At 44.5% G+C, this 13,968-nt stretch overlaps 1 protein-coding gene across 1 annotated transcript in view; it reads left to right on the top strand.

Annotated features, from left to right (window-relative positions):
- The window catches only part of Epb41l4b (erythrocyte membrane protein band 4.1 like 4B), a 149,994-nt gene extending 136,474 nt beyond the window's left edge, over positions 1-13,520 (top strand). The window contains exons 24-25 of the mRNA XM_028779919.1: positions 5,314-5,459; positions 9,726-13,520. Coding sequence (XP_028635752.1) covers positions 5,314-5,459; positions 9,726-9,795 — 216 coding nt within the window. The 3' untranslated portion in view covers positions 9,796-13,520. The remainder of the gene's footprint in view (positions 1-5,313; positions 5,460-9,725) is intronic.
- The last annotated feature ends 448 nt before the right edge of the window (positions 13,521-13,968 follow it).

Below are 13,968 nucleotides of genomic sequence, written 5' to 3'. Positions count from 1 at the left end.
CAAGAGCTCATTCTAGGCCACTTTACTGAGAGGACAGAGCTACTAGAGCTGTGCTATGTCCTTGGGTACCATTGTTCTGAAGCTTATACAGCCAGCCCACCCCGCAGTTCTGCTGGACACAGCTCCCAGCTGGCAGCTCTTCTCTACTTCCCTCTGTACTACTTCCCTTCCTTCCGGCCATGATGGGGGCACTCTGGCCTCCTGCCCAGCCTTGGCAGCGATGGGGCACACTCAGGGAAGCCCTTCCTGAGAGCTGGGGGCACAGATGGAGCTGGAAGCCGATATCAGCAATCACACTGGGACTTTTAAGAACTGGGCAAGAGTGACTCAAAGGTAGCCAGAGCAGACAGAGGAAGCAGCGTGAACCAGAGTCCTGGGGAGGGACAGGCCACAGCACATTCAAGGGACTGCAAAGAAGGCCAGAGAACTGGAATACAGGAAGCAGGAGCCTGGGGTGTGAGAGGAGGAAGAGGACCCAATGCTGCAGGAGCAAAGCCATGCCTGGTGCTTTCCCAGCAGCAACGGGAAGCCTTCAGAAGCCGTGAGCGCAGGGCAGGGGCAGGGCAGGTGTTTTTAGAAAGCATCTTTGTGACCACAGTGGGAGAGCATTTGAGTCCAGACGGAACAAGTTTAGAACAATTGTCTAGAAATAAATCTAGGACAGTAGCTTAAGAGAGAGTGTCAGAGAGCTGGCCCCTGAGTGATTTTAATGGCAGAGGCGGGAGAAGTATGTATCTGGGGAAGATATTTAGGAGGCTGGGAAGATACTAGATTGGTAAAGGAGAGGGACGGGGAGCTACCAGATTTCTGCCTTCCAGAATTTAGACAGTGGGTCCATTCCCTGAGATCCCCATCACTGTGAGAGAGGTGCTCAGAAAACCAACTTCGAAAGGGAAAGAGCCACTGTGGCTCACTGCCTCAGAGGTCTCAGCAGATGGCCAGTTGGCTCCTTTGCCTTTAGGCCTGGTACAAAGCTGTGACAAATAGGGCAAGGACGAGGCAGAGGAAAGTTGCTCTTGTGACAGCCAGGAAGCAGGAAGTGGCCAAGGAAGGGCCCTGGGAACAAGGTATACCTGTCAAAGCAATACCCCCAGTGACCCACTTTCTCCAACAAGCCCCCACTCCCCAGTACCCCACTCTGCTATGAGCTTGTTACCAGGTTAGTCCCTTCTCTCAGGCTCCAGCCACTTCTCTCCGGATATTGGACCAAACCTTCAACACTGGAGCTATTCAGTGTCGCTTTTATGTGGAAACCGTAAGAGTGAGTGCCAGGAGGAAGCTTGGCCTGTGGGAAGGGACAAACCTGCATGATGGTGTGCCCACCTTTGGAAGACTTGGCCAGAAATAAGGAACAGCTGTTACAGAGGAACTCAGGGCTGAGAAAGAGTTGAGAGGGAAGATGGTGATATCGAGAGCTGGTTGGTAACAGAAGCCAAAGCTGAGGCCCCAGGCTTTCTGTTTCTCATCCCTCCTCGAGGCCACTTCTTTTACGTATAAGACACAGAAGCACCCTACAGGCCTCCAGACCCATCCGGCTACAGCTGTGTGGCCTTCAACAGCTTAGTGGACTCTGTACAAAGTTGAACTGGTAATCAGTCTGGTCCCTATGTGACCCTGAGTGTTCTTAATGAATTCTCATAGAGAACATTGGCCCATATCAACCAAGAAGCCTCTTAGGCCATGGTGTTAGATTTCTACACTCATATCCTCAAGTTACCGTGTCTCGATTTTTAAAGGCAGCTCATCTTCTGTGCTCCCAGCAGGATCACACACAGGGCCCCGGTCTGCAACTGGCCCAAGTTCTTCTTTCTAACCTGATATGCTCTTCTGTTTCCTGTTTCATTCTACTGAAAGCTAATGTATTTATTCGTTCTGTCATTTAACAGATATTTTAAAAGATAAACGTTAGGGCTTAATAGGAAAATTTAGTGCTCCTTTAAGATCCTTCTTAAGTATGACCGGTTCCCCTACCCTCCCTCCTTGGGTTGCACACCGTGAGTGTGGATACAGTATTTGCCCTGGGACCTCTGCGCTTTAACCCACCTGTGCCTCTGCACTGTTGGTGCAAATGGCCCTCAGAAGTGGCCTCAGAAGCCCACCTGTCACCCACTCACTGAAGCAATGCAACCTCCTATTAGCCAGCTGCCACATCAGGGAGGCCAGGCTTTTAAACAACACACGGAATTACTTTCCTGCACATGCAGCCCATCCATCACAGGCAGACTGAAGGCTCTGCTTTGTGTTGCCCAGGCTGATTGACCAGCTGCCTGCCATGTGGAGCATCACCAGTCACAGTGACAGAGGGGGAAAAAGAACCGAGCCACCCCCAGGTCCTTAAACCATCAGTGGAAGGACACAAGCACCACTTCTTATTTCACTAGATAAAGCAAAGCACACGGTCACCTCCTGCTTGAGAAAGCCAGTGAGGTTTCGCCCTACTATGTGCCTGGAAGGTGATGAGCCAGAGTGGCCCTGTGTGCAGCAGCAGTGACTGTTGCCTGCACAATTCTCTGTAGCAAGCCTCACTCTCTAGACAAGAATGTCTGCTCCCAGACATGTGACATAACTGAGTTGCATCTCCAAAATGACATGTGGCAGAGACCAGCAGCAGTCCTTCAGCATTTCTCTGTTTTGAACAAGCTTGTCTCCCCTTCAGGGGCAGTTATTAGACACAAACAGGGGTTCGTGCTTCTCTGCAGAAGACTTTTAAAGACAGCTCATCCTCTGTATCACCACCAAGAAGAGAATTATGCACACTTTAGATCAAAGATCAAAGCCTCTGTAGAAATCTGGGTGGTAAACTTCTCCAAATTCAGAGTCAAGAATCAGCATTAACAAAAGTTGTGCGTGTGTGCGTGCGTGCGTGTGTGTGTGTGTGTGCATTACCAAAAAAAAAAGGTTTGTTTTTTATTTTGTTTTGTTTTTTTAAAGAGGAGGCTGGAGAGATAGCTCTGAACACTCTGGAGAGATAGGTCTGTTCTTTCAAAAGACCTGAGTTTAGTTCCTACCACCTACATGGTGGCTCACAACCAACTGTAACTACAGTTCCAGAGGATCCAACACTGATCTCTTGGGTACCAGTGTGCACACAATACACATACATACATGCATGTGAAACACGCATACATGCACATAAAATAATCAAAAATCTTTAAGGATATAAAAATCTTAAGGATATGCATGAAAAACTACTGTTGGCATAGATGAATGACAGCAATAAGGGATTTTAAAATTTCTTCATTTATATTCTTTTGTTCTCACTATTTATTTTGGTTCTGGTTTTATTGAGAGTCTCACTATGTCGTCCAAACCTCCACCACTCTCAGCCCCCCAACAGCTGCTTCTGTTCCTGAGCATTCTATGTAAAAGCAATAAGCATATTTTGCTTTGTAAGGGGCAGGAGATTTCCCTCTGTGAACTAGGCAGTGTGCTGCAGTTCTGACTGTGATGTGTATCAGAAGCATCTGGAAGCCTTGTGAGAGCTTACCATGTTGGACTCTCTGCTACCAAGGTCTTGAGTAAAACCTGAGCATTTTTAACCAAGCTTCAAACTAACTATGACAGTGCTGGTCTGGGGACGGCATTCTGGATCCATGTGGCGTTTTATTGATGAAGAAGATCATTAGTTGCGTTCTACAAACTCTCTGAATACAGTGCGTGTGTGTGTGTGTGTGTGTATGTGTGTATCTCTGTCTGTATTATGTATTTATGTGAATGTGTGCAGTTGTGCGCCAATATGCTTATATGTGTGTGCGTATAGGTATGTAAAGGCCAAAGATCAATATCAAGTATCCTTAATCTCTTTCTACCTTTTGTTTTTAAGATTTATTTTATTTTTATTTATATGCATGTATGAATGTGTGAATGTATGCCATGCATATTTGGTTGCTTGTAGAGACATGAGTAGCAGTGCCCTCAAAGGCCAGATGATGGCATAAGATGCCCTAGAATTTCGAGCTGTGTGATACAGATGCTGGGACCTGAACTCAGGTCCTCTGAAGAGCGGCAAATACTCTGAACCACTAAGCCACCATCTCAGCTCCCTCCACATTATATTTTTGAGACAGAGTCTCTTCCTAAAACTGGAACAAGTCCTAAGGGTCCTCTTGTCTCTGCCTTTCCAGTGCTGGAATTACAGATGTTTGCAGCCGTATCTGACTTTTCATGTGGGTGCTAGGGATCAGAACTCAGGTCTACATGCTTGTGTGGCAAGCACTTTACCAACAGAACTACCTCGAAGTCCCTGAGTACTGATTTTAATTACTTCTTGCAGTCTTTGAGATGGTTCAATGTAGAAAGGCCCTTGTTACCAAGCTAATGACCTAAGTTCATTTGATTCCTGGGTCCCACATGGTAGAAGAGAACTGACTCCTGTAAGTTGTCCTCTGACTTCCACATGTGTGCCATGTCACACCACACACACACACACACACACACACACAAACTAACAAATAATTACTTACTGGATAACCTCAACTGAAAAATTTAAACCAGTGGTTCTCAACCTTCCTAATGCTATGACCCATTAATACAGTTCCTCATATTGTGGTGACTCCCAACCATAAAGTTGTTTTTGTTGCTACTTCACAACTGTAATTTTCTATTGTTATGAATCATAATGTTCTGATGGTCTTAGTTGACCTCAAAGGGGTTGTGACCCACACAGGTTGAGAACCATTGACTTAAACTCTGTAAGATTCATTTTTCCTTTCCAGAGAAGCAATTCTAAGATTCTGTTCTACTTTAATGTCATGAAAGCAAAATGCTTGTTTATTTATTTATTCTCATGTTCATGTGAGTGCTTGCATGAGTTTTTGTGCACCATATACATGCAGAACCCACTGAGGCCAGCATAAGGCATCTGATCCCCTGGAAAAATGGAGCTGATGGTTGTGGGTCACCATATGGGTGCTGGGGATTGAACCCAGGTCCTCTGCAAAAGCAGTCAGTGCTCTTAACCACTGAACCATCTCTCCAGCCCCCAAATCAGAGTGTTTACTACCAGCACGACAATGTCTGAGTGCCATGTCTTGCCTTTTCTGTGGTACCCACAAAATGACACATCTCCCAAAGGATGGCTTCTAAGATGCAGTGGCAGATGATCTCTGTCTTAAAAGGTTGTCAAGAGGTAACGTGTGGAAAGTGCTTAGCATGGTGTCAGGCACAGAGTAAGATCATTTAAAGTGATCTGGAAACGTGTGATGACTTCAGCTGTTATTAAAGTAAGTAAGAACAGTTCAATGAGGCCCAGGGAGCAGCTGACACATGAAGATGGGCCTGGAGATAGATCTCTTGTTTCTGTTCTCTCTCCAGGCAGACTTTAGAGAGAACAAATTACAGTGCTGTCCTGGCCAGTCTTCCCCATTGATTCCAACAGCGACCCTGCGGCCACTGACAGAGACTGTAGCCACAGTACAGACCATCTACACCTCCCGGAAGCCCGTCTCTCTGGCAGCCAGGTGAGTCAGATAAGTAACAGGTACCCTGGTAACAGGAAGCCAGACCTAGACTCTAGCTCACCTTGTCTGTGACTCTATAGGCCCTCGTTCATTCTTTTTTCCTGTCTCTGTGTGTGTATGTGTGTATGTACATATATGTACTGTATATACATGTTCATGTGTGCACATATATGTGAGAGTGCACATGCATATGTACATGTGTGCGTATGGAAGCTAGAGATCGACGTCACATGGTATCAGCTGCTTTCTATCTTATTTTTGAATAAGTTTTAATCAACTTATTGAAATTGTTTCAATGCACTGAAACTAGAGTTCATGAATTCAGTTAGGCTGGCCAGTGAGCTCCAGGGCTCTGCTTCTTTCTACTTCCCCAGCTCTGGGATGACAGATACACATGCACCACCAAGCCAGGCTTTACTCGAGTGCTGGGGACCTGAACTCAAGTCCTTATGGCAAGCATTTTACTGACCGAGCCTTCTTCCCAGCCCCATCCATTCATTTGTCCTATAAGGAAAGGTCTCTGAGGAGTACACTGTGTTCTAGGTGCTAGGGTTGGGCAGTGAACCAGACAGATAAAGTCCTACCCTACTGGAGTTGTACTTTTGTGCATGAGGGTTAGAGAAGCAGAAAAACGTGTGCGTGCGTGTGCGTGTGTGTGTGTGTGTGTGTGTGTGTATGTGTGTGTGTGTGTGTGTGTAATGTCAGGGGCAAGGAGTAAATTGAGACTGTGAAAAGCAATAGGAAAGATTGGGATGACCTTACTGAAGTGACACCTGAAGGTGGCAGGAAGCAGGTTGCAGATAGTTGTGGAAGATAGGCTTGGCAGAGGGACTTTCAAGTCCCAGCTTCTGCACTTGGGCATGTCCGGCATGATTTAGCAAGTCCAGGGGGCCAGGGCAGTCATGAGAAAAGCTTGGGGAGACCAGTGACTCGAGACAGTGACAAGAAAAGAGGGAAGGGAGAAATAGAGAAACTGCCTCAAAGCAACCTCTTGGCTCTGGAGAACTGAGGAGTTAGTGACATGGGACAGGAATCCTCAGGAGAGACCTGGATGAACAGGAGAGACAGTCGTGTCTTTTCTGGGAACAGGCAGGGCGTTTCTAGCTTTTTCTGTGCTCCTTTTGTGATCTGTATTTCCAGCCATGGGGGCAAGCAAGTATTTTTAGCCTTAAAGTCAGGGAGAGACAAGGCAAATCTAGGACAAGTCAACCCTCTATTGTAGTTCCGGACAAAACACTTCTTAAATGATCAGTGTGAGAAGCTGAGCAAACTCTGGTCTCAAAGATAAGGCAGCAAAGAAGACATGACAGCCTTTCCATCATCCAGTCAGTCCCCATAGATGCCTTCAGGCCCAAGTGAAGTCAGGGTTTCCACCAAGAGACCTTTTTAGAAGTGTGTGTGTGTTTTCATATATTTATGTCTATATGTGTGTACATGCACATGTGTATGCATGTGTGTGTGTATGTTTGTGTGTGCTCATATATGTATGTATTTGTGTGTGTGCAGGAGTATGTGTGGAGCCCGTGGACTACTTCAGGGCTCATCCTCAAGAACATCATGTACCTCTTTAAGACAAAATCTCTCATTGGCCTCTGATACTCACTAATAATTAGGTGTCTGGGTAGCCAATGAGCTTCAGGGATCTTTCTGTCTCCCTCCCTTGTCTGTGTGCCACATCTGGCATTTTCATTTGGGGATGGGACTCAGGTCACTGTACTTACAGGACAAACACTTTATACTCCCAGCCTTAGCCCCACTTCTAGCCCAAAAGAGGTTCTCTTGTCCTTGAAAGGTAGCCTTGTCTACCACCATCGCCATAACCAATGTGTCAGACCCATCATCCACAGCCAAGGTGGCAAGACACTGATAACTATCGTGCAGCTGTGGGACCTCCAAAGCTAAATCTTTAAACAACTAAGTGCTAGTGAGGCTAGAAGATTGATCTGTGGTTTCCCTCTGTAAGGCACAGGGTGGATGACTATAGCAACCCACCAAAGCTGCACCTTAGCCCAGACTGTGTGGGGACACGTTGCTCATTGTAAAAACTGACTTACCTCCTGAATGAGATTATTAAAGTTACTCCATGCCTTTAAAAATGTACATTTTATTTTCTGGCTGGAGGAATGGCTCAACAGTTAAGAGGGCTTGCTGTTTTTCCAGAGAACCTGAGATCTGTTCTCAGTACTCATTTTGGGTAGCTCACACAACCACCTTTAACTACATCTCCAGGGGACCTGGTGCCCCTTTCTCACCTCCTTGGACATCTGTACACATGTAACATATGCATACAAAATAAAAATCAAAATAAATCATTACACACGTACACACACACACACACACACACACACACACACACACACACGCAGGTTCCTTGCAGTGGCATACACCTGTAGTTCCTACAACTTGGGAGTTAGAGCTTGGAGAATTGCCAGGGGCCACAAGTTCAAGACTAGCCTAGGCAACCCTGTCTTAAAAAGGGAGAGCAAGACAGATGAAGAGAGGGGGAGGTATTCATCATTTTGAAGAGGAAGATGAATAGACCACACACCAGGGCTGAGGTAGATCTCAGTTGCAGGACATTTATCTAAGAGGCATGAGACTATATGTTCTAATCAAGCAAAGTACACACACACACACACACACACACACACACTACCTTTACACAATTACCCAGATATATGTATTTATTTAACTGGTAGAAACAAGGTCAGTCCATGTACTGCTCTTCCAAAGGTCCTGAATTCAATTCCCAGCAACATCATGGTGAGTCACATCTGTAATGTGAGCTGATGCCCTCTTCTGGTGTGTCTGAAGACAGTGACCTGTACTCATAAAATAAATAAACCTTTAAAAAGAAAGAAAGTGAGGAAGAAGGAAAGAAAGAAAGAAAGAAGAAAGAGAGAAAGAGAGAGAAAGAAAGGAAGGAAGGAAAGTTCGTAACTGTCTTAGTTACTTTTCTATTGCTGTAACAAAATGCCACAACTAAAGGAAACTTAAGGAAGAGAGAGTTTATTTTGGCTTGTGGTTCCTGAAGAATAAGAGTCCATCATGGCAGGGCAAGGCACACCAGCAAGCAACCAGCAAGGTACACGTCATGGCAGCAGGAGAAGGAAACCAAGAATGCATGTCTTTGTCTTTAATTGGGAGCACAAAGCAGAGAGAGTGAATTGGCAGTAGGATGAGAATATGTCTCACCCAGCTTGTCCCCAGTAATAGTGACATATTTCCTCCAGCAAGCCTGCACTTCCTAAACCTCCTCAAACAGTGCCACCAACTGGAGACTAAGTGTTCAGTATTTGAGCTCATGGAGGATGTTTTCGTTAAAACCACTACAACAGAATATTCAGCAGACCTGGGGACCAAGAAGTCAAAAGCAGCCCCCCAAAGCAGCCAGTTTTTAATGCACCCAACCTCCTTTTCCCTTCCATCTTTCCCCTTCCCTTTATTTTATTTATTAAACGTAGCACATTCTTTGTTAAGACATTACTTTGGATATTAACCAACATACACTCTAGAAAAAAAAATATAAAGTGAATTTAAAGCACGGTCGAAAGAAATCTAACACTCCCCCAGCCCCAGGCCACCAGATGGCTCCAGGGATGGAATCACTTGCCAAGAAAGTCTGATAACTTCAGTTTTATTCTTCAGTAGAAAGAGAGAAACAGTTCCTGAAAGTTGACCTTTGACCTTCATATGTGTATAATGGCAAAATGCATCTATGTGCATGAGTTTGCTCATACTTGTACACCATGCATAACAGCAGCAGCAACAACAACAATAATAAAGTATATGTATTATGTATGTATGTACGTATGTACTGAAACAGGATCCCTCTATGTAGCCTTGGCTGTCCTGGAACTCACTACATAGACCGGGCTGGTCTCAAACTTACAGAGACCCTCTTGTCTCTGCTTCTCAAATGCTAGAAATAAAGGCGTGTACCACCATGCCCGACTAAACTAATTTTTTTTTTAATTTAAAAAGTTTCTCAGTCTTTCAATAGACATTCACTGAGCAGACCTCCACACCCAGCTATGAGACGATAGAGATGAACAACAGCAAATGAGTCCAAGGAACGCCCCGTCAGGGTGGGGAGGGAAACCCTTCAGGAGCCAGACGGTTTAGTCTCACTGTATTGCTAGTCAATGCACTGCATCCCAATAGAGCCTAAGAAAGAAAATCTAGCGTCTGCAAGATGATGTTTAGGTTCCGTCTACTCAGCGGACACCAAGGCTTTGTCTTACCGCTCTGTCTCTTGTTTCTCAGCGCAGAGACGCTCCGGCAGGAACTGGAAAGAGAGAAGATGATGAAAAGATTGCTGATGACCGAACTGTGACACTCCAACCTTGCTGCCTGGAGATGGCATGGTGCCTTCGTCCGCTTCCTTTCCTCGGGCTCGGTGTGCTCACTGCGGCACGACCTACAGATGTGTGCTCTGTTCGCCCAGGTCTCCACGGTTAGCGGAAGCCAGCTTCCGGCTTGACTTCGTTGGAAAAGTTATTTTACGTCTCCTGAGCATGAGAGGTTTTTCTACTGCTCAGTGCAGTGGAGACAGGGTTTGGTAGGAAGTTTTCAGAAGAAAGGGGATTTCTATTCAGAGGTACCTGTGTGTATCTGTTAGTAACCCCAGTGGCTAACGCAGCACAGAATCCTCCGCTTACACTCTCAACGATGTGACTTTTTTTTATGATTGACATTTGCACCAAGCTTTGGCTGTTTGTTAAATGGGTCATTTTATGAGAGAATAATTCTTTACTGCTGGTTTTCCATTTACACTGAATAATACACAGGTCTTATAAAGTTATTTATTTTTATTCGGACATGAATAGATGAATGGGGAAAAGTTACATATTATACAACTGAAAATACTTCGGCTTAACCTGAAATACAGTTGAATGTGTGAACTCGTTGGATACAAAACAACTTGAGATAAATGGAATTTATCTTTGAGACCCATATAGGAAAATCTAACTTACATTGTCTAAAAAAATCTTTACAGGGTCAAGATGATTCAGTATCAGAAAGACTCATTTGGCTTTTCCTTAAAAAATTATTTCTAAATTCCATCCACTCTATGTTGACAGGATCTGGCCCAGAAGAAACTTAACTCCCTTTTTATATAGTTTCAAGAAATGTGTTTTTAAATTTTTATTATGCACTTGAATAACTTTGTGGGAATTAAGGAACCCCTCCCTGCAGCTAGCTCTGAAGTTCTTCTTGCTTCTCCCACATATGCTGTTTTTCCATAGCTGTGCTTGGCGCCAACTTTCCTTTTGTTATATTTCTTTACCTGACTCATCTCCTTATTAGACAGATACTTTCACTAACTTATATGTCTTTATAGTCACATGACACAGTTAACCTCACTTCTCCCCATTAACAGATATTTGAGTTATATGCAAATTTTCACACTTATAAATAGTGCTGCTATGAATGTCTTTGTAAAAAAATATATAAATAAATAAATATATATATATAATCCTTCTCTTGGACTATTCCCTCCGGAATATCTCCAAAGAGGGATTACAAGGTCAGAGAGCATGAAGTATTTTATAGCTCTTGTTTTATATTGCCAGATTGCTTTCTAGAAAGATCCAGTCTTTGGATTGGAAGGACCTTAAAGGTCATCTCATTTAAACTTCCCCTCCTCTGAATGCTTGAATCCCCTCTACAATTTATAATGCCACCAGCAATGTATAAGCATTTCTATTTACCAATAGCTCTGCCAGTACTGGGTTTTGCTATTCTAATTTATTTTTTTGCTAGTTTAATAGATGTGTATAGTTATTCTTGAGAAGCTGTCTTATTTGATGAACTGCTAGCAAGGCTGAACACTTTTCTGTGTGATAAGTTACGAGCTGTGTTCTCTTGTATGTAAACCGTCCACATCCACTTCTTATGACTGCTTGTTCCATGGAACTGATCTCGTACCTTTGTGTCGGAACTGTATCTTTATGTTGGATTGCAGTTTGCTCTCCCTACCCCTACAAATGAATGGTGCCAATAATTTGATACTAATGACTATAAAACTTGCCTCACTGACTAGCATTGATGCAACCGAGGTATGTAAACAGGTATTCGGATAACCAAGGAGTAACCCTTTAAGGACTGACTCTCTACAATTTAATATTTTTTGAGGGAAATCTTATAGAATGTATGGCACATTTCCCTGCCTTAGTGCAGAGTGTCCTGGGGGGTCTTCAGTCCTTTCCTGATGAATCCTGGTTTTCAGTACACATATCAGCCCCTCCTGTACCTTGGTATGGTACACACACACACACACACACACAAATGACCCGTACAGGGCTTACCGTGACTTTGTGTAGGCCATGACCCTCTCCTCATCAATAGCTCTTTATTGTCCTGCTGTTTCCGTGGAACTGTCTGGGGAGAGTATAGCGTTGGGTGGGTGCTTTTCACCCACACAGCCCTTTGATGTACTAGCAAAATGGCTTTGGCTGTCCTCTATGACACAAACCATGTTCCTATAGAACACGGGGGTTGTCATCTCCTGCCAACCCAGCAGCTGCTTCCTCTTCTGAGCTGCTCTCTGCAGTGTGTGCTCCTCCCCCTTGCTCTCAGGTGGAGACCCCCAGAACAGAGCAGAAGGTTTCCGGAGCATTCAGGACACACGTAATATCCCACATGTATGACTTGCTTTGTTTCTAAGGAGGGGTGCATGGAGGATTTGGCTGCTGCTTTCAGGAGGCTTACAAGCTCCTACATTGTCCCCCACCTCTCCCTTGGGTTTACAAGAGTCTCAACGGGTGGATATCACTGCAAGCCTGAGCACAAACATGCTGGTTGCTATTGTATGTGAAAAGCCAGTACCACTGGCAGTTCACCCCAACCAGGAAAGTCCAGAGGAATATATTGCTTCAGGGGCCATTACCTTTTGCCTACTTAAATGTATGGTGTTGCTGAGATGGTGAAGCTGCCCCGAGAGAGCTCACAGTGACTATAAGGGGTTGTGCAGTCATTACCTTCTTTGTCTACTTTAGACCCAAACAACAGCACTAGAAGGTAATACAGCAGCCACTGTAGATTCAAGAGGAGAGGGGAGAGTCTGCTAACATAATCATTACAGAGCTGGGACTCCAAACCCTGGCCTCAGACTCCTAGTTGGAAAGTCACGATGTGTTACTGCAGAGATCTGATACCCTTCAGCCCATAGAGTCGACAGGTTAGGGACAGCACAGATCTTTAGGTGTGAAAAGGGAAGCATTTAGCATTCAGAAATTCCCACCAGGATGCATCTGGAATTTTATTTCCCAAAGAGCACAGGAAGATTCTGATATCTTTTGTTATCATCCACCATTTCAAAGACCAGAGACCTTTAAAGTCTTTGAATAAAACCCATTATTTTAATGATTTTAAAGTGTGCACCTCGGTGTCGTTCAGTGTGTCCATGATGCTGGGCAAATGTAGTCTGACTCGTGATTCTGCCCCTCCCCCCAGCAATCCCAACCACCCCCTACCCTGGCCTGTAAGTTTCTGGTTATGAATTTGCTTATTCTGGAGACTTCATATATCTGGAGTCACATAGTATGTGGACTTTCGTGATCAGCTTCTCTCATTTAACCGTGTTTTCAAGGTTCCTCTATGTTACTTGTGTATCAGAACTTCATTCTGTCTTTGTGACTGAATAATGGAGAAGATGAGGATACCATGGATACCATGTTTTGTTTATTTATTCAATTGGCAGATATCTGGGTTGCTCCTGCTTTGGGGCTATTATGAACGATAATTTTATGAACATTCACGCACAGGTTTTTGTGTGTGAACATATGTTTTGGGTTCTCTTGGAATTGCCAGATCATATGACAACTCTATGTTTAACTTTCTGAGGGACTTCCAAGATCACAGCTTTTATATCTTATGAAATTCAAAGTGAAAAATGACATGCACCAGGAGGTCAGAGGCAGGGCACATCTGTTCCTGGTTGGATACTGAATGGTAGTGCTAATTTGGGGATGTTTTATAACAGAAAAAAAAGGGTCCTTTTGAGAAATTATTTTGATGAGAAGAGAAATAAAGGTTGTCTGTCTTTTAAAAATGAAACTAAATGCTTCTCCATTTAAAAGTGACTAACTGGGTCCGGGAAATGGGTTAGTGGGTGATGTGTCTGCTGCATGAACGTGAAGTTTGGACCCTGGGGCACCTATGTAAAAGCCTGACACGGCAGCATTTCTCTATTACCCTAATGTTGGGGTGGAGAGCAGAGGAAGGTGGATCCTAGGGACTCACTAGAATAGGCAGGTCCAGCAAGCTCCGGGTTCTGGAGGTTACTCAGATAGTAAAGTACTGGCTGTGCAAGCATGAGGATCTGAGTTCAAATCCCAGTGCCCACATAAAAAGCAGTATGCGACAGCATGTCTATAATACCAGTGCTGGGGAGACAGGAGGATCCCAAGCTCATTGGCCAGCCTGCAGAGCTGAGGTGAGCTTCAGGTTCAGCGAGAGACCCTGGCAGGATTAACATAATTAAATTCTAATTGGACAAGCTGAC

Source organism: Grammomys surdaster, unplaced genomic scaffold (assembly GCF_004785775.1).
Source record: "Grammomys surdaster isolate TR1022 unplaced genomic scaffold, NIH_TR_1.0 363, whole genome shotgun sequence".
NCBI lineage: Eukaryota > Metazoa > Chordata > Mammalia > Rodentia > Muridae > Grammomys > Grammomys surdaster.
Note: the sequence above shows the minus strand (reverse complement) of the source record. Positions and strands in the feature narration are given on the sequence as shown.